A 26,948-nucleotide genomic window follows, 5' to 3' on the forward strand; every position below is an offset into this window, starting at 1 on the left:
TTCTGAAAAAACCAAAATTTGAAAAAAAAAAAAGTGTTTCGGGCGTTTTTAAGTACCGATACTATACTGGCATTTTGAAACATACCTAGGCAAAGCAGGTCGTCAAAGTACAAAAACCCTAGCATGATCAACTTTTTGAGGGATCTTTTTGATAAAATATCAACAAATTTCAGTATCTGTAATTCCAGATTATGCATGTATTGCGTCCTTTTTTTTTCCATTTTCATCTTGCCGTTGAAAAGATGTCCATTAAACAAAGCTCATGTCATTGCCACTGAACAAATTCTGAATGAAAAATAAATTACAGTTGAAGCAGTATAATGACATACATTTACAAGTACACAAGAAATCAATTAAATAAATCAAGGCTTCAGTCCAATAAAATGGCCTCAATAGCAGGATTAAGTGTCACAACAAAGGCAGAACCGAAGATGCCTACTTTGCTAATTGCTAGTTGCTACCTCATGGACCTGACATCAAATCCCAAGGGTTAGTCTGATGGATAAAAAATCTACATCCGACACAAAAATGCCAAGTAAAATTTTCATATTGTGGACATCCCTTAAGGCTCAGCATGATAATTCAATTAGCATAGCACATTTAAGGACTACAATCTTCAAAATAAGCAGTACATTTATATTTCTCTTGCTGGACTATTACTTGGAATGGATATTCTAGCAGGAAGAAAAATTATCATGTCGTCATAATTAGAGCTGCAACTTGGCCAGGCTCGGTTGAGCATTTGCAGAAATCTGAACGGACAAGGCCCGACCAGATGCTGTGTAAATTCTTCAAGTTTGGGCATCCAACTTGCAGCTCTAGTCATCATTGAATATGTTGAGTTCTATGTTGTGGTTCCCATCCAAGAGAGGGCCCACCAAGTAGGTCCAAGTTCCCCCCTGCATGGGCATCACCAGATTTGGACCTACAGCATGTATTCCTAATAGGAAACAAGACTCTTAATGCATTTGATACTTACAGCACGAGTACCTTCTGTGGTGTTGGAGAGATACAAGCAGCATTACCTACTACATGTCTTCTTCCAATAAGCTCCAAATCATCCTATTAATAAATATGCACAAAAAGTCTTTACATATTCAGTTTTCAGCTGGTTAAAACACTTCCAACCTTAAGAACAGCAAGCTTTTTTGTAGCAATACCAGAATATGGTCAAGAAGACAAGGACAATTAAATAGACAATCTTAGCAAGCCGTTGCTTCTTTTCCCAGTTAAGCATGTTGAAAATCTCAGTCACATCTACCAAGTGCTGCCTCCGTGAATACCTGGATATTGAAAGTTGAAACATCAAATTAAACTGAAATGATAGTGCCACAAAATAGTTACTCTATCTAGGCTAAATATCAGGTGGAGTCGATGATCAATCCAGTATGCAGCTGCTGGTCAAACATTAATTATTATAAGTAGGGAATAGCTGTTCTGGAAGGTGGTCCCTTGGGGAACTAATTGTAACAAGGAAAGTGAATATATAGTATGAGCGGCAGGTAGTTAGGGCTACCTTATCCTTATCAGATGGGGTCCTTAGCAGAATCCTTTTTTTTTTTTGATAAATTAGCAGAATATTTTTTGTACATCATTCTTTTTAACGTATTAATAAAATCCTTGATAGTTATTGACAAAAACGATTAATTATTGCACATGTTTATCACTAGTTAACTTTTAAAAACAATATCTTGGAAGATCAAACATGTTCCTTAGATGTATTTTAAGCTTTTTCCTATTTGTAGAAACTGAAGATTGAATCCTTTCAACTCCAAATCAAGCAGTAAAATATGGGTTTTAAACCATTCAGCTTGTGACTTACCAACCTTAGCAAGTCAACATCTGGTCCGCCTCACAACATTGTATATGCTCCACCTTATTATAGTTGCCTTCATTTCTTCACTTTAGTCTTTATTTGTATAGGGGAATGTTGAATAGCTACTGATTTTAAATTAGGACTAGGGATGTTTGTAGCCTTTCTTTCTATTTTCTACATAGTACTCATAGTCCTAGTTTCTGACTTTGCTGAGTAATGTTGAGAGTTTGGCTCACAAGAGAGAGAACATGGGTTTGCATCTGGATAGCAGCCACTCTGTACAAAAATATGCTGAAGGTTCATATCCAGCCTACCTTTTTCAAGACAACAGATGGCAGGCAAGGGCCAATATTGAGTAATGACACTTACCAGTGTTGAGGATCAGGCATTCCACCCTAATTGGCCCATATGCAGCCCAGCTTTTTGAAGACCCTTACCAGTGTGGGTCCATTTGACCAACGCATGAGTGGTTGTAGGTTTGTACTCATGCTGTCCAATCTAATCTCAAGTTCTAGAAATTCAAGTCGTCTGAACTGGATTTCTAGCCTCTCTATATCTGATACTTTTTAGTTCACAGGAACCAAAAAAAAAAAAAAAAAATCCTACGAGTGCTTTTTATGTGTGTACTTTGACGGGTTGTGGGTAGAGGACTTACATTCTCACATTGTAGTACAGATATGGAATGCATAAGAGAAACATAAACCAATGCCCTGATATGAGAAAGAGGGCGCATAGGGCCCCTTGCGTGCCAAACTCTGGAAAGACCACACTATTTACCCGTCTTGCTGAATCATAGGGATTGATATAATCAAATTCTAGGTCAGCCAAGCATATAAGCTGCAAGAAATGTGTTTCATGTCAGAAGTTATGTTTTTGTATGTTGAAAATGGATAGCTAAAACAAACTAAAGAAACAAATAGGCCAGTGCTTAAACCTTTTTTTTTTTCTAATTGAAAGTGCTTAAATTAATATATATGCTGAACACTATATAGCAAGATAAAAAGAACACTAAGCATATGGATTATACTTATAAAAATAACACTAAGCATATGGATTATACTTATAAAAATAACACCATATTATAGAAATTTAATAAATGACCCTTTTTTCTTATTTCAATAAATGCTACAAATACTCCCATGGAACTAAAGCAAGAAGACGAAAATGAAGCAGATAGAGTTGAATATATTTGCAGAAACAATTATAACAATTACATTAGTTTAGCCAAAAGATGAAAAAGTATCACTATCAACCACATTTCATGTCAGAAAGAAAAGAATATACAGTGAATCTTCTCATTAATTAAAAACCCTGCTTCTATTTGCTTCTTATCAGCATCAAAATACCAAATTTAACTTTAGTTCTACAGAACAAAACCAGTAGCTTCCAGACTTTTTTTTATCGTTAACTTCCAGACTTCTAATCTTACCTACATCTACAAGGATCCGTTGTTTCTTTAAAGATAATAAGTTGCCTAGAGAAGTAAATGGAGAATTTTACATGAATAATTTCACGACTTTCTTAACACACTGGGATGCTTGTGTCTGAAAAGCTTGAATCTCTACAGGAAACCGTATAACTAGAAAGGAAGAAAAAGAAATAACCACTAAAAAGAAATAATAAAATCCTAAATTATGGAATACAAGGTAACACTGATAAGATTGTGAATTTGTGATAAAAACAAGTAATTCATTCTAGAATAAGTGTAATTTCTCGTCAAGAGACTACAAAACTTGAAATTATATATTGGAAAAAAAAACATAACATAAATTGAATAGGCAGAGACACAAAATAGTGAAATACAATTAATGAATGAGAAATGTAAAAAAAAAAAAAAAAAAGCAGTGAAAAATAATATTTTATCTAGGGTTTTGAATGACCTGGTAGATGATAAAGCCGATCAGAGCTATGAGGAGAAAGAAAGACAAGAGCCATGAGAGAAGACTCCAATCCATGCCCCCGCTTCCCTCGCCCTTTCTTTTGCCCTTAATTCGACAATACCATGCGACCCGCTCAGTCGCTCACTGACGCTGGCGCACCACAACGATAAATAATAACTGAGGCTTACATAGTTCCATTAACAAGATACGAATATAATAACCCAAGGCTATAAATAAACCGGATGCGTAACAGACGCACCACTGGCTCCACTTGAGGAGTGAGGAGGACGAAGACAACACGAGCTGTCCTCCTCGAGCTAAGATTGCGGAAAAGAACCTCAGCAATCATTGGGAACCGTCCGATTGTAATATCTGATCTCAACTCCAAAACCTTTTGTAAATTACCGTTTGCCCATTATTAGAAGTTTAGAACAATTTTGCCGGCGCTGCACGTAAAGCACCCTGGTCCCTGGTTGTCGTTTGCTTCGAATGTAGGGATTCGAATTTCGAACAGGCTACGGAGTACTGCCTACCCGAACACAAACTCTCAATCACAGCGATGGATCAATTGATCATCGATCCATTTGGATATATGGAATTTAGATTGTGGGCCCAAATTGTTGGGCTGGTGAGTGGTGACGTTGGTTAATGGGCTTCTCGGTATTTTCATTTTTTGAAAGCCAAATTGTGGTGAAGAGCAGGTTTTTCAAAAATATGGAACAGACGAGATGGTTTCATAACTTTCATATAAAATATAGTGTTAATATTATGATTTTCAAAAATTAAAAGGAAAATGCTTTGTAATATATTCTGATAAAGCAATACATATTTATGTTTGTATATTTGCATATTTATTTTAATAAAATATATATATGTATTTACATATAAAATATGTGGACTTTCGGTGTTTATACCTTTTAGAAATAACGCATCAAATAATTTATATTTTCAGACAATATTTTTACCTCATAATGTGCTTGACATAACATTTTATCATATAATTTTGGGTTATTATCTGAAACTTTCCTTTACTTTTCCAACTTTCTATTAAATTTAATATGAGCTTTCACTGTTGAGTTTGAGCTAAGTTGAACTCAAATATATGAATTTTCGGGCCGAACTAAATTTAAGTTCATATTTCTGACTGAAACCCAAAATCGAGTCTTTTATTTTCCTATTAACCCAAACTCAAATAATCTAATAAAAGGCCATAATATATTCAAGAGAATGTCAGAAAAGTGAAGACGAGTTAAATCATACATGCTCTCATTGGTGGTTTTCACCATTCATACAAGTCGTTTTTAAAGTTTATAGTTTAGATTTTAAGACTTAACTACGAAGGTTTTTGATGTAGCACAATCCGATCACTCCTAATTGGCGCACGCGTGACTCCTAAGATGTACCTGAAACGAGTGGAAGGAGGAAGAACTCCTGGGGGGTTTTCCGGCGAGAACGCTCCGATGCTTAAGTTAGTATTGCGTACAAGAAGCAAAGAGAGAACAAAGGCTAAGAGTGTAGGTTGCGCTAGTGATTTCAGATACCTTGTTCCTTGAGGGTAAGTTCCTTATAGCTGAATTTCATTGCTCCTGACTCTCTGACTTCTGACAGGGCAGGTATAACCGCCACTGTCAGTCTGCCATAGCCACTACAGGCAAGGCTGAGGTGGCACGTGCGGGGCCGTCGTGCAGGGTACGTGTTTGTCAGGTGTGGGACGCCTTCCTAAAGGTGGCAGGCGCGGCAAAGGGACATGCCTGTAATTCGTAGTTTTGTTAGGTACAACAGTCGGGCAGGAAGCCCTCCTATGGTATATCGAGCTGTTCTCCTGCGAATTGCCCTGAACTGGGTTGTCTCTTAAGTGACGGGCTGCCTACAGCTGGTTATGCCGAGCTAGCCGACCTGAGGTCTTTGTGCCTCGAGGCGTCCAAAGAACAATCGGTGCATTCTTGCTTGGGAGTGGCCCGAGGTCCATTGGGAGGAGCTCGGGTCTCAAAAGGGGTCAGGGTGCCCCGAACTCGGGACCCCCTGAAGTCCCTTGACCCTGGGGAGGAGGTGCGGGCGAGGCGGCTTTTGGCGAGTAGTGTACCTGCCAAGTTGCCATGCTGAACTCGGTGGGACTTCCCCACCGAGCTGTGCTCTTGTCCGTTGTGCTATCATGCTGAGTCACTGTTTGAGCTAGGTCACGCCTACGTGTACCTGAGCTACGAGGTCGGGCCAAATCACCCTCCATCAGTTTTAAACCTAAAAAAACTATGAAATTGGGTCTAGTTTGCATATGTGACAATGTGTTTTAGGTTGATTTTTCTTTCAAAAAATAGATGATTGGGAGAGTATTTTATTATCATTATTATTATTATTATTATTATTATTATTATTATTATTATTATTATTATTATTTTGGTATTAATCAATGCATGAGAGTCTGGATCTGCTCCTCACTGTACAACAACTAAGGTTGCCAACAGGCTGGGTCTGGGAAGGGTCCAGGTAGAATCGGAACCGGCCCGATAAGAAATACTAAGGACATGGAAACAAAGCACACCCAATAAGGTTGTAATTTTAGACCCCAAATTGAACCAATCGATTCTTAGGACAATCGGGATTAACCAGATGGACCCAATTGTAATATACCTAAAAAATATAATATATGATATTATTTTTAATATATTATACATATATATAGGTCAGGTCAAGTCTGAATCATTTCAGGACTAGACAGAACCGATAAGAATTGGAACAATATATCAAGATCCAGAACTGACTCATAAGTTCTATTTCCTGGAACCAAAACCAACCTAATCAGTTTGGTTCCATCAGGTCTATTGAGCCCAAATTGACCCATTTACAACCTTGCCCTACTAGTTGCACATTGGGAACATCGTCCATAATTTTATATTATTATTCATGGGAGATGTTCCCAATACACGACGAAATGTGGTTGTGATGTCGATGTGAGGAGCACATCCCAATTCGATGCCCAAATCCCTCGTAGGAGTCATTACTTTTAAGATTATGAAATCATCACACCAATTTGTGATTTGCTCCTCACATTGACCTCACAACCACATCCTAGTGTGTATTGAAAACATTTCCCATGAATAATAACATAAGTACCTCGATGTGCGAATGATACATGTTATGAGGTCGGTGTAAGGAGTGCTCCGTGAGAACCAGATCTTAGTGACAATACTCGGACTCCATCACACCATTTTGGTATTCCCTCATAACTTTTCTTTTAAAGTCGATGGTTGGGGCTGATGTTTTAAACCCGTCGTTGACCCAACCAGTTGAATTGTTCAAATCATCACCCAACCAATATTCAATGTTGGGTTTTGGTAAAACCCAAAAATGATAAAAAACTGTTGACTTGGTCACAAACAGTCTTACTTGGATGGTTGGACCATTGACCCATTTGACCCGATGATTGTGTCATAGGTTGCACATTAAATGTGTATGCAAACTTTTGGAGGCCATAACTTTATACTCTGATGTCCGATTGAGATTTTTTTTATTTTTTATTTTGGGTAACTTTTCAAGATCTATACGTCTCAAGGCCCCTACTATTTCACAAAAAAAAATCTCTTTTTTGTCCTCAAATTATATTTTTAATATTTTTTACAAATAAAAAATTAAAATTAAATTAAAAAATATAAATTAAATATAAAATAATACATATATTACATTGGTTGGAACAAACCAGCCATTGTACCAACTGAGCTAGCCCTCAGTTGGAGACTATTTCTGAGAGCCCCCAAAAAATTTGCCACGTATCTTAGGCTATTTTTTATTTGATAGAAAGGACAAAGAAAAAGATGAGTTTCTATCAAACCAAACATAGCCTTAGGAAACCTCAGATTTGACCATCAGGTAAGGGTGTCAATGTACTGGCTTTGGATTGGACCTCGTCCAGTCCAAAATCAATTTAAACGGAACAAAAAGATAGTGGATTGGACCAATTTGGTCCAAAATATTAATTAAATTGGATTGGACTTTGTCCATCCATAATAAATTTATATTGGATTGGGTTGGATTAAGCCAATATCTGATCCATTGATATAAGATAGAATATAGGTGTCAATGGACTGATTTTGGGTTGAAACCGATCTAAATCAAAACGAATTTGATCAGATTGAACGGTTCAAATATTAAATTGGACCGGTCTAAAATGGTCCAAAATATTCATTGGATTGGACCAAATCCAGTCCAATTGACACCCCTACCTCCGTCCTCCGTGTGGATCAGCTTTCTCCACCAAAAGAAGATTAAAGAAAGACATTGAATCTACTTCCATTAATAGCATTCTCAATTAAGGAAAGACAACCCCAAATGAATACGCTATAATGCTAATCCTTATTACCCTCGGCTTCTAACAGGCCGGTAAGAGCTAACCGGGACTGCTTTGCTTCTGCTATAGTTCACTGTGAGCCTCAGCCCATATGATCTCTACGAAAATACCAACCCAGTAGTAGCGTTTGAATTTGCGTCCACCTTGAGTTTTACTCAACCTTGAGTAGTTTCTCCCTCTGAAGGCGCACCCACCTGCCCAGAAGTATCAGTGGATCTATATGGTTTTCCCTCCATATCGCCATACAGAGGGCAAAGCAGCTGGTCCAATAGGCAAATCAATTTCCCTCCATATCTCCATGGCATTATGCAAGCAGACTGAAAGAGAACTGACAGAGAGAGAGAGAGAGAGAGAGAGAGATTGCACTTAGACGAGCTTATGCTTTCACTAATTTTTTTTTGGTAAAAACTAATTTAACTGTATCCACAATGTTTGCCAGCCAGGTTGGCAAGGCTTCAACAAAACTACCAGATTCAGTTTTTTCCCTTTTTACAGATTACTCTTTACACAGAAAATAAGCTTCTCGGGCAGCTGCGGGGATCTGATCTTTCAGAGCCTTAATAAGAGTTGAATTATCACTTCTTTCACTAGTTAATATTTACAAGATTGAACCACATTGTGTTCAATTATCAAAATTGCTGTACAGATTCTGTGCACATTATCAATAAGTGATTAAGTAGTGTGACAGAATTTCAGATGGATGAAAAGATGGAATGAAGAGGAGAACGAGATTAAGATTTAAGATAGCTAGGGCTAGAGAGGTACACTACTACAGCACGAAATCCATGAATGCTGTCCATGGAAACGATGGCACAGTCGTCTTCTTTGCTTGGTCCGAGCACAACGAATTGACAGAGATGTCTGCCTTTGGGCACAAGAAGAAGTTCCTAGAACCCAAGTTGCTCAACTTCTCCTTGGGGTTTAATCTTTCCAAGCTAAATTGCGAGTAATGAAGCCCGAAACGCCGAGGATCTGTTTCAGGCAATAACGGTCTTCTCTTCTCTCTCAAGTAAATACGTAAAACATTCTCCGTTAAATCTTCAACCGTGTTGTCCAGAGACATAACCACATGAATAGTTCCCAATCTCCCTTGGATAGTAACATTGAGGAGAAGCTTCGTCAACCTCTGACCCACGTTGTCCGTGGAGACAGGTTTTCCGATGACGGAGAGGAGGTGGCCACCACGTCCTTGGAGGAATTCAGGATTGCTTTCTAGCCGTTTCATGGGTGTCAAGTTGCCGGAACCCTTAGGAAGACGACCGTGGAAGGAAGCCGATTTGGGAAGGGAATATGCCGTCGATGCCAGGTGAAGAAACGAGAACATATCGTTAGAGCTCAGAAATAAGAATTGGTAGTGGCTTGAAGGTGACTTGTGCTGTTATCTGTTGAAGGCCATTTCACCTCCTAGTTCGAACTGAGAAATAGTCGTTGGGCAAGAAATATTTGCTACAGTCACTGGCCTATCCTTCGGCTATATTGTAAATCACGACCCTCGAATGACCCCACCTTGAATTGATAACATGACGTTAATGCGGAATCACAAGTCACATTAATGTCTCAACGGTTGTGATTTCAATGCTTTAAATCAATATAAAAGCTTCGGGAGTAGTAGATTTTACTTCGGTTTGGGGCGGGGCCCGACGAAGGTTCGCTGGAGCATACACATGTCGGGCTTTTGGAATTCGGAAACAAAGCAATTAAATGAGGAAGGTTCAAGGAAGGCGATATCCTCGTAACCTGACTCGATCAGTGATTCACACGAAAAATCAATAAAATTACAAAATTACCCTTTATTAATTGTTAGAGAGTCAATAAAACATTTTAAAATGTCAGAATTGCACATGCTTCCCTTTCCTCTCTCAATAGAAGAGAATGGCGTGAAATCCTTCCCCCAATTTCCCCTCACTGGTTTTTGTCATTGATTTCATCATCTTCTTCTTCATCCCCATGTCCCCATTCTCTTTCATTGAGTCGATTGAGTTGGAGCAACCTGAAAGGCACCGTTTATCTTTTTCACGGTGGTAGTGAATAGAGTTTCAGCAATTGATCATCAAAGTGTTGAGCTTAAACGACCATTAATGGCGATAACGGTTAAAGTGCCCATTCGTATCGATATTCAATACAAATAGACCTGCAGCAAGCCAACAGATTTCAGCATCCGCGTCTTTGTCCGTCTGTCTAAAGGGAAGAAAAAGAGTGTTGATACTTTTGCCTTGTAGCCATTTTGTATTGACTTACTTGGAGGGATCTAGTCTGTTTAATTAATTGTTGGTCGGCTAGGGTTTTTGCTATATGTATCTTCGGATCACGCCAATGGAACCATGCACTACGATGATCGATGTATGAGTTCTGCCTTAAAATGAATTCTAGCGATCGACTTGGCATCTCTGCGTCATCTCTATGTTAAATTCATGAAAGTAGATTCTAAGAACTTGATGTTGTGATCCTGTAATTAGGTGTTTGTGGATGTATGTTGTATAAATTTCAGAAGTTATAGCCTCGAAGTTGATGAAGGAAGATTTGGCTCGACCTCACAGTGATGCGACACGTGGCAGAAACAACAGCTCGGCAAAAGGGCCAAGCCTAAGGCATAAACAAGGGGACACCAGCGGATCGAACTCCCTACGGGGGGCCCGAACTCACCCTTGGCCCAAAACCAGAGTAATCCGAACTGGCCGACCTTGTAACAGCTCGGGATATACCTCGCCGAACTGGCCAACCTTGTAACAGCTCGGGATATACCTCGCCGAACTGGCCAACCTTGTAACAGCTCGGGATATACCCCCTCGCCGAACTGGCCAAACTTGTAACAGATCGGGATACACCTCGCCGAACTGACCTGCCTTATAGATACCTCCGAACTCAAGGCTTCGCCTCGCTCATCACTCTGCATCACCTTCTGGGCACCAAAACCAAACAACCCGTAAACCTTCCTACCACAAGCATCCCCTTTCCTCCCCCTATTGAGACAACCTTTACTAAACCGACTGCCGTCCCCCTGGCAGCCAGCCAAAACCGGTTGGACGACCTGATGCAGTGCATGCGGGCAATGCAAGCCCAAATGCAACAGTTCCAGCAGCACCAGCTTCACCAGCACCAAGTACTACACAACATCTCCCAGTATCACTATCAACAGTAGTTCCCCCAACTGCCACTGAACCAACCACTACTACCACCTCGCCACCCCGCTCCGAGGCCGGTCAAGGCCTCCCCGTAGGATGGACGCCCCCACCAGGGAAAGGCCTCCCGGTCCCAGAACCCCCCTAACAGCTAGGCCTCGTCCCCAGGCCGAAGAGAGAAAAATATCATCCCCACCTCGCAACTCGTAGGCGGGTCGGGAACCTCGCCCGTGAGGTCAGCACCCCGGCGCTCCAAGCCCGAGTACCCGCTCACAGAAAACCGATTCGGCGCCCTAGCGGCAGACTACCAGCATTCCGGGCCCATCGAGCTCGGTAACACAGAGGCCAGTAGCGCCAGTACAAGGCGAACTCAACAACGAAGGCGTCGGCGAAGTCGCCGAACCGCCACCCGTGTCTTGTCAGAGCTCAGAGGCAAAGAGATGAGCTCGGACGAGGTAGAAGTTGCCCCGATTCTCTCGGTTCCTTCCCTCCTCGCATCAGAACTCCTAGCGGTCCCCTTACCCAGAAATATCAAGCTCCCACCTCTGGACAAGTACGACGGGTCCTTCGACCCCAACGACCACGTTGACGCCTTTCAGTTCCAAATGCACCTCGCCAGGGCTAGCGAATCGTGCATGTGCGTGGCCTTTACCACCACCCTCAGGTGGGTAGCCCGCACTTGGTACAGGAACCTGGTCCCCAGGTCGATAAAGTGCTAGGCCCAGTTCGTGCAGGTCTTCACCGCACACTTTGTCACCAGCCAACGGTGCCCCAAAACAAAGGAAAGCATCTTCGGAGTAGTCTAAAGGGAAGGAGAATCCATCCGGGGCTACATCAAACGATTCAACGAAGCATGCTTGCAGATACCGCGGTTGGACCCCGCAGTGCAGCTCGCGGCGGCCAAAAGAGGGGTGACGCACAAAGAATTCAAATGGCACATGGTGGCTAACTAGCCCACAACCGTGGCCAAATTCCTCAAGCTCGCGGACAAGTTCATGAGGACAGAGGAAGAAATCAACCAACAAACCGAAGGCGGGAACGAGAAAAGAAAAAGGGAAGGTGATCTCTCCAACCCGGTCGACAGAAAAACCCGGCCCGGGAGCCGAAGCCGAACCAGTCGTTCTGAGCTCCCCTAGCAGTTCGGACGGATTACACGCCGTTAAACACAAGGCAGACCGAGATCTTAATGACGATCAAAGACGCCCCGTACGTGAAGTGGCCACCTCGCCTAAAGGGAAATCCGAACGAGAGAAATAAGAATTTGTATTGTAGTTTCCATAGAAACCATGGTCATAGTACCGAGCAATGTAATAACCTCCGGGATGAGATAGAGGGGCTCACCCGTCGCAGATACTTGAGAAACTTTGTACAACACAACAATAATAACAATAAGGCAGGTCAGCAAGGGGAGCACGAAAAGGATGCCCCCGAGTCTAGCAGTAGACCTGCCGAACCGTTGCAGCGACAGCCTCCGGAAGAGAGGCCAGTTCGGGGAACCATCCATGTAATTGCGGGAGGTTCAGTGGTAGCAGGGTGTACCTCGGCAGCGGCTTGGACTTCAGTTCGCGAAGCAGCCCTCGAGGAACGGAACCCCCCAAAGAGACCAAAGACCGAAGAACCAATCTTCTTCACGGAGGACGACGCGCGAGGGGTCCGCTACCCCCATGATGACGCGCTTGTCATTAAGCTAAGGATTAGTGACTTCGAGGTCAGATGCCTACTCGTAGATTCGGGCAGCTCAGCGAACATCCTCTTTAAATCAGCATTTGACCCACTACAACTACAAAGGAGCGAGCTGAAGCCCGCGAGCACTCCCCTGGTGGGTTTCAGCGGAGAGGAAGTCAGGCCCCTCGGAAAAATAACAGTACCTGTGGAAGTTGGCACATGGCCTTGTGCGGTCAGACTCAACCATGATTTCCTGGTGGTCGTGACCCCCTCCCCATACAATGCCATAATAGGGCGGCCGATCATGCATATCCTACGAGCGGTGGTCTCCACCTACTATTTGGCCATGAAGTTCCCTACGGACTTCGGTGTGGGGGTAGCGCGGGGCGACTAGCTTGAGTCCCGCAAGTGTTATGTTGCCGCCCTGAAGGGAAAAACCAAGGCGGCCGACGGCCTCGAACTGGAGCGGCCTGCGGAGCAAGGTGAGGAATAAAATTCGCCCATGGAGGAAACGGTCGCAATCCCGACTACGGCTACGGACCCATCTCGCACACTTCAGATCGGAGCTTCCGTCGAGGAACCCCTACGAACCGAACTGGTGAGTTTTTTACTTCAAAATTTAGATATTTTCGCCGGGTCCACGGCCGACATGCCCGGCATTAGCCTCGGCCTGATAACTCACAAACTTAATACTGACCCTGTAGTCAGACCCGTTAAATAAAAGAAACGCAACTTAGCCCCAGAACGCTGGAGGGCGGTCGACGAGGAGGTCGAGAAGCTCCTCACAGCAAAATTCATAAGGGAAGTCCATTACCCGAGCTGGGTGGCCAACCCGGTGTTGGTAGAAAAGGCAAATGGCAAGTGGCGCATGTGCGTCGACTACACCGACCTGAACCGAGCTTGTTCGAAAGATTGCTTCCCCCTCCCCAGAATTGACCGCCTAGTGGACGCGACCTCGGGAAATGAGTTGCTAAGCTTCCTAGACGCCTACTTCGGACTAAAAAATGTCGGGGCGACTTTCCAAAGACTTGTAAATAGGCTGTTTCGGCCCCTGATTGGCACGAAGATAGAGTGCTATGTAGACGACATGGTCGTCAAGACTCAGTTTTCACAAGAATTAATACAAGACAAAGATTCTGTCTTCCAAATCCTGCGTCAGTTTAGCATGAAATTGAACCCCAACAAATGTGTCTTCGGCGTCACCTCGGGCAAATTCCTAGGGTACACTGTCAATCGGCGCGGTATTGAGGCCAACCCGGACAAGATAAAAGCCACTCTAGATATGAGACCACCTCGGAAAGTAAAAGAAGTTCAGAGGCTAAATGGCCGCATAGCTGCTCTAAGCCGCTTCATGTCCAAATCGGCAGACCGCTGCCTACCTTTCTTCAAAGCAATCAAAGGCAAAGGGTTCGAGTGGACCCAGGACTGCCAGCTCGCATTTGACGAGCTAAAAGGTTACCTCGCTAGTGTGCCAACCTTAGCCTGGCCCGAGGAGGCGAGGTCTTAGAACTGTACCTCTCGGCAAGCGACGAGGTGGTCAGTTCGGTACTAATAAAAGAAACAGATCGGGTCCAGCGACCCATCTATTATGTTAGTAAAATTTTGCAGGGAGCAGAGACAAGGTACCCGCAGATAGAAAAGCTAGCATACGCCCTAGTGACAGCAGCTCGAAAACTCCGCCCATACTTCCAGGCTCACACCGTCGTCGTCCTGACTGACAAACCTCTGAGACAAGTTTTACTCAAACCCAAGGTTTCCGGTCGACTGACGAAATGGGCCATCGAACTCAGCAAGTACGACCTCTAGTACAAACCAAGAACCGCTATTAAGGCCCAAGCTTTGGCAGATTTTATCGCCGAGTGCACTTTCAGCCACGCAGCCCCACAGGTCGAGCCCGAGGTCCCCAGTTCGGGCGAACCCGGAGCTCCCGAGCCAATAGAGTCTGAACCCTGTGAAGTAGCAGATAGTGTGGCATCTCTCCTGGTCAGGCAAAACGCGAACTAGGATGAGGAGCCCTGGATCCTTCACGTGGATGGTTCCTCGAACCGGCAAGGCAGCGGAGCTGGAATAGTCTTATGCGGCCCGGGCGGCACAAAATTAGAATACGCACTACGCTTTGAGTTCGCGACATCCAACAACGGGGCAGAGTACGAAGCACTGATAGCTAGGTTGGACCTAGCGCAAAAGCTAGAGGCAAAACACTTAGTCATCTGCAGCGATTCCCAGCTCGTGGTCAACCAAGTTATAGGCGAGTATGAAGCACGCGAGCTCTCCATGATCGCATATTTGGCCAAAGTAAAAGAAGCCCTGCCCAACTTCCAGTCACATTTCATCAGGCAAATCTTGAGGTCAGAGAACACTGAGGCCGACGCTCTGTCCTGGTTAGCCAGCACAAGTCACAACAACATGAGAACTGTTTACATAGAGGACTTACCTCGGCCTAGTATTCTCGGGGGACAGAGGAGGTCGCTCCTGTCTTGGAAGTAGAGCCGAGCTGGATCGACCCACTCGCGAGCTTCTTGATAGACAGAACCTTCCCTGCAGAACGCAATGCGGCCAAGAGGGTGCAGTGCCAGGCAGCCAAATACGTCAAAATAGACGAATGGTTATACCGACGGGCCTACATGCTCCCCTACTTGCGTTGCCTGCGACCTGCCGAAGCCGAGTTCGTACTCCGTGACACTCATGAAGACCTGTGCGGCAGACACTTGGGGGGCAGAGCACTCGCCCAAAAAGCACTTCGACAAGGATACTACTGGCCAACGATGAAGGCAGAAGCTACCAAGCTCGTCAGAAAATGCGACAAGTGTCAAAAGCACGCCAATATCTACCATCAACCTGCCTCCGACCTCAAATACCTCGCCAGCCTGTGGCCCTTTGCACAATGGGGCATCGACCTCCTGGGGCAATTCCCACCAGCAACAGGTGGAAGAAAATTCCTAGTTGTTGCAGTAGATTACTTTACAAAGTGGATAGAAGCCGAACCTCTGGCAACTGTTACGGCCCGAAACATACAGAACTTCTTTTGGAAGAACATAGTATGTCACTTCAGGTTACCTCAGGTACTAATCTCCGACAACGGCAAACAGTTCGAGGATATCAAGTTCCAAGAGTGGTGCCAGAACATGGGGATTCAGCAAAACTTCACATCAGTCGCGCACCCGCAGGCAAACGGTCAGACGGAAGTAATGAACAGAGCCATCCTGCGCGGACTGAAAGCACGTCTGGATCGAGCTAATGGATTGTGGGCCGAAGAGCTACCAAGTGTCTTATGGGCTCACCGAACTACAAAAAAAACCACCACGGGAGAAACCCCCTTCAACCTCACCTACGGCACTGAAGCAGTAATCCCGGCGGAAATCAAAGTACCAACAGTACGACTAGAAACATTCAACGATCGGACGAACGGAGACGAGTTACATACCAAACTTGACCTATTGGATGAGGTAAGAGACCTCGCGCACATCCGAACAGCGGCATACCAGCAGCAGGTAGCTCGCTACTACAATACCAGAGTAAAGCAACGAAGCTTCCGAGTCGATGACCTTGTCCTTTGTAAGATTATGGTGCCCGAACCCGGCGTAGGCAAACTTGGACCAAACTGGGAAGGGCCCTATAAAGTAAAAAGAGCGCTCAGGGGGGGGGCATACGAACATGAAACCTTGGAAGGCCAACAAGTACCTCGAGCGTGGAACATCGTGAACTTAAGGCGATACTACCTATAAACCGCCAAGCGAAGTGGACGAAATCAGGTCCTATGTGCCATGATGCAGAGCCAAGAAGAACCTCGGCGTAAACAAGCAAAGAAGTCGAGCATATTATCAGCTCGACAAAAAATCAGTTCGCGGCAAAATAGGTCACGGAAGTATAATAACCCGGGCAAGAAAGTGGCATATTCAGTTCGACAAAGAATTAGTTCGGGGAAAAGGAACACTTGGGCAAAAAGATTATCTATTCCATTGCAAGAAACAGGAGTACATTGGCGATCAGAAGGCGCTTACAAAAAAAAATTGTTACATGCCCAGAGCTACTTCTTCGCCATCAGAAGGCACTTCAACAACCGGCTCGCCATCGACAGCATTGGCCATCTCCTGAGTTATACGCGGAGTGGATATGGCACTAACGTCGAGGTCGGGGTACGTATTCTGGATCACCCACCTGCTCACTTTGAACCCCCTCCTATAAGAATCCACCATCAGATCGTCAAAACGCGGAGAGGCAATGTAGTCTTCAATGACCTTCTTCTTGGCGTCTTCAATGCCTTGGGAAAAAATCTGTGTTCTCTCCCTGATATCCTACTGAAGATATTCGACTTGATGCTGCAAATCCAACTTCAAGTCCGCCATATGCTTGACAACTACCCCCATGGCCTCAGCGTCACGCTGAGTCCTTGCCTGCCTGGCCATCGCGACGCGAACAGCCTCTTTGGCAGCATAAGCGGCCACCTCAGTAGCCTGGGTATTCACCTCTGCAGCATGGAAAGCTTCTTCAGCAGCATGAGCGGCAACCTCAGCAGCTCACGCCTGTCGCGAGCTCTTCTCCACTTGGGCCGCTAAGGCATGAATTGAAGAATTCACCTACCAAAAGAAACAAGTGAGCAATAACAGCAAAAGCGATAGGAAATGAACAAGGCAGACGGAATCTAACTTACCACCATAGCATGTGTTACGGCACGGCAGGCGACCTGATTCAAGGGAAGATCGGCCCACGCCACGATCTCCTCAAGAAAAGTAGCCTCCCTACTCTTCTGAAGAGCGTAGTTTGGCGTCAACACGCTCCTGAACTCCCCTTGAGCTCCCGAACCCGAGGGCCCAGCCCGCGTATGAGCGGACCCAGAGTGAGGAGGAGCACTTGAGTATGCAGGAGCGCCCGTATTAGTGGTCTCAGCATAAGGCGCCCCGGCAGTTTCATGCATCGGTGGAGTCACCTCGGGCTCCCTGGGCAGATCCTCTGGCGTGTGGTATGGAACTTGGGGTTCCTCATCCGGCGGCAGCTCGGTACGAGTTCGCTTGGCGACCCGCTTCCTCCTCTTCATACCTTGGAACAGACGCTCCCCACGAGTTCTCTCCGCGTCCATCACACCTGCAGAAACGAGTTTGACATCAGAAAAAATGAAAGAACAAAGCAAGCAAGAAACCGCATAGCTAAAAACCTACCCGAACTCAGGCCGGCCGCAATAAGCTTGGCCTCCGTTAAGTAGTAATGGCACTTTAAACCTTGCCTTGCCCATTGCCGGAGGCCCTTCACCATCTCTTTATCAGGAGTAACACCTGAATCAGGAGCGGCCTCACCCCACCCGGTCTGAAAGGGCCATCCTTGTGCACTTCGCACACCGAAATAGTCACGCTTCCACGCCGGGACCTTATTAGGAAGATTGTGCAGAAGCTTAAAACCCTGGCGAGGAGAAAGGTAATACGCCCGTCTTCCCCAGGAAGAGAACCCGCCTGTCTCTTGAGCATCAAGATGGAGGAGAATATCTCTAAGTTCAAGGGGAAATTCTGCTCGCAAAAAAGGGAAACTGTCCCCACCAGGTTCCGAATAGAGTTCGGATGAAGTTGGCCAATGGTGACACCGAAGTGGTTTATGACTTCGACGAGAAGGGGGTGGAAAGGAAGTCGCAACCCCGCAGCGAGCTGCTCTCGAAAAATCACGATCTCATCAGGACCGTGTTCCCAAGGAAAGTTACCCGAAGGAATAAAATATGTATACCCCCCAGGAAGGTTGTAAGACATAAGTATGGATTGAAGCCCCTCAGGCATCATGGTCGAGGGACCTAACCTGTCTAGCATCCGACCTTGGTGAGAGGTAGACGCCAAACTGCCCGAAGTGGCTCGGCCTACTGGTTCATAGTCCTCAAGTTCCACCTCAGGATCATTGAGGCAGTCGGGGGACACGGCTCGGTTGGTAGAACCTACGTCGGCCCTACTTGAAGAGTCGTCTGAGCTATCAAAGCTAGGCATTAAGGAAAAGGTGGATTTAGGAAGGTACTCACCGGAAAAAAGTTTTGAAGGCTCCAGAAACGGGAACAAGCCAAAGAACCTTGAAGGCTATGTAACCAGCCTTGAGAGCTGAAAAGTTGGACGCGAGCTCAGTAGACAAACCGCTGAAGTGACAAATCGATTGGGGTCCCCCACTATTTATAGCTACAGTAACCAAGAATCGACCGTGCAGATCCAAGACGATCCAATGGCCCACGTTTTCACTGACTGCACGTCCCATAAAGTCGAGACGTGATTGGCGCACGTCTTTCCGAAAAGAGTGAAAACGTCAGCGCACGCCTTCTTGAAACCGACGTTGCGCCGACACGTGTCTTTCCGAAACTGACCGCGCCGCACGTCTCCCTTACAGCCGCCCGCGCACGTACAGCAGTGGCGCGCCTTTTTGAATGATCCGCTGTCACGTCCCAGCGGCGCGAATTTTTGAAATTTAAAACACGCGTTGTCGCAACCTTCAACATTTATGAGTAGGCACGTTTTCAGCCTTCCCGAAAACTGAAGAACCCTGGCAAAAGCAACTCGCGCAGTCAAGATCCGAAGGACGGGGCAAATCCACCTACTACCTCGCGAAACTCCCCGCACCAGGGCAAGACCCTTGGCGCGAGGAGTGGGACGCAATTGATGAAGGAAGATTTGGCTCGACCTCACAGTTATGCGACACGTGGCAAAAACAATAGCTCGGCAAAAGGGCCAAGCCTAAGGCGTGAACAAGGGGACACCAGCGGACCGAACTCCCTACGAGGGGCCCAAACTCACCCTTGGCCCAAAACCATAGTAATCCGAACTGGCCGACCTTGTAACAGCTCGGGATATACCTCGCCGAACTGGCCAACCTTGTAACAGCTCGGGATATACCTCGCCGAACTGGCCAACCTTGTACCAGCTCGGGATATACCTCGCCGAACTGGCCAACCTTGTAACAGCTCGGGATATACCTCGCCGAACTGACCAACCTTGTAACAGCTCGGGATATACCTCGCCAAACTGGCCAAACTTGTAACAGTTCGGGATACACCTCGCCGAATTGACCTGCCCTATAGATACCTCCGAACTCAAGGCTTCGCCTCGCTCACCACTCTGCATCACCTTCTGGGCACCAAAACCAAACAAGTCGTACCATGCCTGACACTGAGGAAGTCCGTGCCCGAGGGTGCCGCACCTGACTGACTTGGGATTTGACGCTTGGCGGCCGCACTCTAAACGGCCACCTGCCACCGCCACTAACACTGCCATCTCCAGTTAGAGAGACGGTTAGGCAGTGACGGTTCTGTCCCAGCAGAAAGGACGACGACCGAATTGACAAGCGCAAGGGTAATCATACCCGACCGGACAAGGGCCTCGGAGCGAGTGCGCAAAGTGATTATAAGAGCCCCCTGCCCCCCAACAAAGAAGGTATGCAAATTTTGCGCTATCTGGTGTTATCTTGCTTTTGAAGGATTCTAACTTGAGCTTCGGAGCCACTACACCGGGTTCCCCCCCGGAGTTTCCTCATCTCCTCCGTTTCAGGTTCCCTGCTACCCCGTTTAGAAGCAAAGTTGTTGACAACTAAGACCGGCCGGATCGCACTTCATCAGAAGTCATGACGAGAGGAGCTTGCAAGCCTTGTGGAGGATACAAGGATAAGATACACCGGCGACGGAATTGGAACCACTCCAGCTGCTTTGGAAACAAGAAGGGCGGATTTTATTGGTGTCAAGGGGATCGAAGGTGATGGTGCTGAAGTAGAGAGCCTAAAGGACTAGGTTAAAGGATTTCTGAAGTTTGTAGCCAAAATGCTTTAGGAGTTGGCTAGGGGTTACAGAGATATAGTGCAATAGAGTCTTGGGAATGAGGACTCGTATATTGTTAAGAAGTTGGGAAGGCCTTGGGCAAAATGGTGATGGACTCGTTGCCATTGCTGCCAATTGTAGGTGAGCTTCAAGGAGGACGCCGCTGATAGTTGCTGCCACCGTGAAGAAGATGATTGAAAAGTGCCTTTCGGGTTGCTCCAACTCAAATCGACTCGATGGAAGAGAATAGGGACATGGGGAAGAAGAAGAAGAAGAAGAAATCAATGAGAAAAATTAGTGAGGGGAGATTGGGGGAAGGATTTCACGTTATTCCCTTTTATTGCGAGAGCAAGTGGAAGAAGGGGCAATTCCAACATATTGAAATATTTAATCGACTCCTTCACAATTAATCAGGGGTAATTTCATAATTTTATTAACTTTTTTTTGTCTAAATCATGATGGAAAGGAGGTTTTTGTCAAGAACTTTAAATTTTTAGGGGAGGTTTTTGCTAATGTAAAACTATAGGGGAGATTTTTATGATTGTCAGAAACTTTAGGAGAAGCTTTTGTATTTTACCCTATAATTTTATATAAGGGTTTTTATTGTTCAATCCACCCCCATAAATTTTAATCCCTTTTATATATAGGCAAATTTTTTAAATTAACCCTAAGATTTATAAATTTGACTAGCTATACCCCATGTTACATATTGTTTTAAATTACCCTCAAGTTTTTTAGAAAATTGCCTAAAATTTCCCTTATCGTTAATTTTCCGTCAAATTCCATGTACATGCGACATCAACGTTATAGATATATTTTAAATTTCTTAAAATACCTTTTTTATGGTCCCACTCCATCTCCGTCAGTCTTTGTCTCCATCTTGGACTTTGTCTTTGATTATGATTCTGATTCCGTCTTCGTATATGTCTTTGGCTTCGACTCCGACTCTGACTCTGTTTTTTATTTCGATTCCATCTTCGTGTACGTCTACGTCTCCGGCTCCAACTTTAATTTTGTCTCTAATTCCAATTTTGATTCCATCTTTGTCTGCTTCTCTAGCTCTGGCTTTGACTCCAACTCTGACTTTGTCTCTGATTCTGATTTCGGTTCCATCTTCATCTATGTCTCCAGTTCTAACTCTGTCTTTGTCTTCGTCTCTGACTTTGCAATTTTTATGGGAGCCCCTCTTTGAAAGCTTTTGTCAGCAACATCACACAAGCCATTAAGCTTCCAAGTACTTGGCATCAACGACAAAAGAACAAATAATGCTTTATCGCCATTATCAATATTCTTCTATGCTCCCATCCTTTGTAAAACCATGCACCTTAGCAAGTCTCACTCCATTCTCCATCTCTAATTCTTCCTATCAACAAGATGAACACCATCATCACAACGTACAAGTCCCGTTCACTCTGCGCAATTAACTAGGAGGCACTTTGTGTTGGGAAATTGGGGTGAGGTATCAGTAAAGTTAACAAACAGGGAGGAAGGAGCGACCGATTTGGTTAAGTTGAAGAGTTTCTTTTGAATAACAGTTGTATCATATTCAGTTTCATCATCTCCATCACTTTGTCTTGGGAAATTGGGGTCACTGAAACTTGGAGGAGAAGCTCCGAGGTGTGTCTGAAGACACTACCTTTAGAATGTTATTTGTCCCCATTCGGTTTTATTGAGTTTGTTGTTGGGTTATAGGCAAATTCATTCGCATGATACAATAGAGCATTGGGCGAGAATCTGCAACTAAGAAAGTTGAAGAGCCTCCAAAGAAACCTTCTGTGAAACTGTAGTAGATCGAATTGAGAGAGACAAAAGCAATTTTCAAAAAACTTGTATGTGCATTTGCTTGATTTACACTCCTTAAATAATTTCTTATGAGTAATGGACCAGAGGAAGGTGCTGATTCAGAAAAGGCTCATTGAACAGCCACAATTTCAAACATTGTGACTGTTAAAAAGGTAGCTAACAATTAATGATTATTAACTTTGAGTAGTGCCTCTTGATCACACCTAATCGAATCGTGACCGTTGAAACATCAATAGTTAGCCTCACGCCAAAGGTCAAAGCTGCCCTTCACGAGTCAAGCGGGTGCGCACGAAGTGTGAGGAAAGTGTGCCTCTAAAGCAGCTCATTGCGCCCTCCATACTCACCTCTTTATTTCTAAGGAGTGTAAATAAGCTCCTATTTAAAAACTCAAAACAAGTTTTGTAATTTTCCAATGTGGAACAAGTTAAAAACTAGTTTTAGTAAGAGAAAAAAATTATTTTCCAAGACATGTGTGCAGGTGTGTTTCCAAGACATGTGGAACAGCTTCAACGACAACATCTCACCCCTCTTCTTGTTAAAGAGAGCGGTGGCTTCAATAGCGGTGGTTATTCGGGCATGCACTCATGGTGGCGCTTTAGACATTTATAGAGGCAGTTCCCGATTGACTACACCTTTAGAGAAGAAGATTGAATCGACTGGTGAGTAGAAGTCACAACAGCGACGATGTGGTATTACACTCAAACAGGGGAGGTGAGGTCGATGGGGGCAAGAAGAATTAGAAGAAGAGTGGGAAGAGAGAGAAAGAGAGAGAGAGAGAGAGAGAGAGAGAGAGAGAGAGAGAGAGAAGAAGAAGAAGAAGAAGAAGAAGAAATCAAGCCTTTTTTGTCGATTGGAAAAGATGAATGGAGAAGCTCTTCCGTCTTCAGTAGGAAAAAATAGTCTTTTTAATTCTTCAGTTAATGGACGATGACAGTAAGGAAGATTTAGGGCCCGTTTGACGCATCTTTCTGTGCGGTTTTTTGGTTGTTTACAAGTTGGGCAGACCGATTTTCTGTCTATTCCTGTTTGGTTTGCAAAAAATCTAGTTGCCAAAAGCTGGAGCGCCGAAAAGACGCGAGAAGCCCATTTTGGGCTGATTTCGAGAAGCTCCAAATGAAGCTTTCTACGTCTTTTGTATTTTATTCTTGTGTAGAAAGACACGAAAAGACGTGTGTCTGCCAAACTAGCTTCAGACTACTTAGATCTTCATGCAAAAGCTCAATGCGTCTTTTGACTGTTAGAGCTACCAGAAGATCTTCCCAAAAAGACTTGCCAAACGGGCCCTTAGTCAATTTCTTAAACCTTAGGGGTAGTTAAAAAAATTTGCCCTATTTTTTTTTCAAAGAATGGGGAAAGGGTTTATTTGTTTTTTTTTAAGGTTGATAAGATAATTATGACTATTTTGAAGTAAAAAACTTTAATTAATGCCCCTTTTTTTGACAGCTTATGCTGTTGAGAGCGTTTTTAGGATGGACACATCACACGTTAATTCATTTATGCTACAAGTAAGCACGAATGTGCTTTGCACATGGAAATTCTAGATGATGATGATGATGATGATAGTAATGATGTATAAAAAATTTTATATTAATATGTATTCTACTTTTTTGTTTTTATATATTTTTTTGTTTTAATTATTAATAGGATGCAGATTGTAAAATCCAAATCTAATTACATAAAAAGCCTCATCCAAATATTATCATATTGAGTTGTGAAGTTTCAAGTATCATTGATAGGTCTACCTACTTGGCAAGATTCTTTTTTTGTAATGTTTTATCTTTTTAGTGTATCTTTTCTTTTTGTTCATTTATCAAAGAAATGTAAGATTTAAATAGAGACAATTGAATGGGGTAAATGATGTTGTTCGATCTGAGGTTGTCGAGCTGAATATGTAGCAAATAATCTTGCCAATTGTATAAGGTTGAGGTGGAAGGACGAGGCCATGCACCATAATTTACAAGCACAAAGAGAATCAGAGGCCCGAGGAATTTATCCACAGGTAGGGACCTTGATGCTCAAGTCAATAATGAAAAGAGAGAGATCAGTTGGGCTAAGTAGTTAGACAGCTGGTCCAAGTCGAGGAGAGTAATGTGTATTAAATCCTAGTGAGCTTACCTTGAGGGGTAGATGCCTTTATATAGACCGAACACCTGTGTTATATTCGGGTAAGGTCAGTGGGGTTGTTGGGATGAGGTCGCCCACCGAGGTTCTCAGGAGGTCTTGCTTTCCCCGGTGGGCCATGTCTCTGTGTCTATGCGAGACTCTGCTTCCTCATGAGGCCTCTTCATAACATGGTTGTGGTGACGTGTGTTGCCATGGCCTAAAGTCATTGGCCACAGAGGCAGATCACATGGTAGCTTCGGCCAGCTAAGGTGTCACCCAAACAGTGAAAAAGTAGTAATAAGGGTGTCAATGGACTGGTTTTGGATTGGACCTCATCCAACTCAAAATCAATTTTGATGGATTGGACGAACCAACAAGACATATTGGGTTGAACCAATCCGGTTCAAAATATTTATTAGATTAGATTGGAACTGGTCTGTCCATAATAAATTTATATTGGATTGGGTTGGATTAAGTCAATATATGGTCTATTGATATATAAAAATACAAGTGTCAATGGATCGAGTTTGGTTTGAAACCAATCTAAATTAAAACGAATTTGAATAGATTGGATAGTCTAGACATTAAATTAAACCGGTCCAAAATATTTACTAGATCGGATTGGACCAAATCTAGTCCAACTGACACCCCCAAGTAGTAGTTCAATTTACAATTTAAACATCACAATTAAATAGGGACTAAATTCAAAATTGAGTATTTTAGTTAAAAGAATGTTCCATAATCTTCTTGTTTCTATGTGTAAAAATAATTATGATATGTCACCCTTCTTGTTTAATATGTTATTATACATGCACCTAAATGTTCCTTTGCGAAATTTATTCATTTTTTTCATTTTTATCTTTATATTTTGTTAATTTTTATTGATTGATTGATTTGTTTATTTATTTATTTATGACATTAAATGTTAACAAATTTGACACAAAAGTTGAACTATTGATATTTGCCAAACAGTAAAAAATTAATTTTTTCTCAATTCTAAATTATGTATTTGATTTTCATTATCAATAAAAATATCCTTGTTGATTACACTTATTTTTTAATTTCATTAATATGACTATATAGGTTGATCAATTTGATTTGGATGGTTGAATTTCTTAGCCACCACTTTTAAATAATGGGTTGGTTATTGAGTCAGTTTTAAAATATACAATTTTATATTGTTAAAAATATTGGCATAAATCTACTTAGTATCATTTATTAGTGAAAATAACTTAATATATGATTTAATAAGAGAAAATGGGAGTAATAATTTAAGTTATAAGACTTAATGAGAGGGGATTAAATGAGGTGGAAAGTAATAATTGAAGTTGCATTTTCAACCCTTACAATTAGAGATGCACTAGATAGACAAATGTGGCCATTTTAGTAGCAATTAAAGTTGGCATTAAAACTACCATAAAATTACTTTTATAACATTTCTCAAACAATAAAATAGGGGATAATTTTAGTCCAAAAAAACTCCCACTATGCATTCCCACTTTTATATGTAGTATAGATGTTTAATTTTTTTTTTTTTTATCAAAAGAACATAGGGGGCAATTAGTATTTCACCCCACTCTCTTGGTAATGTGGTATTTCCAAGAATATTCTCAATTGCATAGGCACAACCAAGCATTATAGGGGGTCATGTAGCCATTCCCATATGGAAATACAATAGTTATTGATGGGTCACTTTTTATATAAAAAAAAAAAAGATTTTGGGTGAATTAAGTAAAACGTATGCAAATTATAGGGGTGTTTTAGTAATACAAAAATCAAAGGGTAGTCGTAGTAAATACATGAAACTATAAGGATGCCTACTAGTAGTAAAAATAATTTCAAATGACCAAAATAACCTCATTTATTAGATATCTGTCCACTTTCTGTACGTGCAACTTGCATGGAGGCTTGGATTGGAATCTACTCCTCACATAGCGTGCAACACACCGACCTCACAGCCATATCCCACCCTATATTGGGAACATCTCTCTATGAATAATAAATTCAAGGACAGGAGATGTTCTTGGTGTGCAGTCAAAATATGTTGTACGGTCGGTGTGAGGCACGCACTGTAAGGAGTAGATCCGGACTAATGGAGGCTCTACCCATCTAGTATAATCAGATCTATCAATTAGGAGTCTAGATATGCTCCTTATTGATTGATCCTCAAACCAACCTCACAATGTTTATAGAAACATCTCCCACACTTTGTGTTGTTATTCATAGGGAGATGCTCTCCATACACAGTGGGATGGGAGAGTGAGATTGGTGTGAGGTGCACTCTATGAGAAGCAAATTCTGATTCGTCAATTAGTGGTTGGAATTAGTGCTTAGTGGCCCTGGCACAACTTACGTGACTTGGCCTCTTTGGTTCATTTACCATTAAAAGGATGGTTTGAAGTTTAAAAGCCTTTTTTTTAAGCTTCATTTGCTAGCCAAGATGCATTGTAAACTT

At 43.3% G+C, this 26,948-nt stretch overlaps 2 protein-coding genes across 3 annotated transcripts; both read right to left on the reverse strand.

Moving 5' to 3' along the window:
* Window positions 1-249: 249 nt before the first annotated feature.
* On the reverse strand, window positions 250-4,262 carry LOC148880232 (Cornichon family protein). 2 transcript variants are annotated; one of them, XM_088962089.1, is made up of 5 exons: window positions 3,697-4,262; window positions 2,472-2,653; window positions 1,161-1,283; window positions 991-1,062; window positions 250-470 (listed from the first exon to the last, which is right to left on the reverse strand). In XM_088962089.1, the coding sequence occupies exons 1-4, from the start codon at window positions 3,769-3,771 to the stop codon at window positions 1,029-1,031; spliced, it is 414 nt and encodes a 137-aa protein (XP_088818215.1). In that variant the 5' UTR covers window positions 3,772-4,262; the 3' UTR covers window positions 250-470; window positions 991-1,028. The 2 variants fall into 2 exon arrangements, with proteins under 2 accessions (XP_088818215.1, XP_088818214.1); XM_088962088.1 differs by having other exon boundaries at window positions 980-1,062.
* A 4,545-nt stretch (window positions 4,263-8,807) lies between these two features.
* LOC148880233 (uncharacterized protein At4g22758-like) lies at window positions 8,808-9,362 on the reverse strand. Its single transcript, XM_088976312.1, has one exon. The coding sequence runs from the start codon at window positions 9,360-9,362 to the stop codon at window positions 8,808-8,810; it is 555 nt and encodes a 184-aa protein (XP_088832438.1).
* Window positions 9,363-26,948: the final 17,586 nt, after the last annotated feature.

Source organism: Nelumbo lutea, chromosome 1 (assembly GCF_056320005.1).
Source record: "Nelumbo lutea isolate HS-2025 chromosome 1, American lotus-T2T, whole genome shotgun sequence".
In the NCBI taxonomy this organism is placed as follows: Eukaryota; Viridiplantae; Streptophyta; class Magnoliopsida; order Proteales; family Nelumbonaceae; genus Nelumbo; species Nelumbo lutea.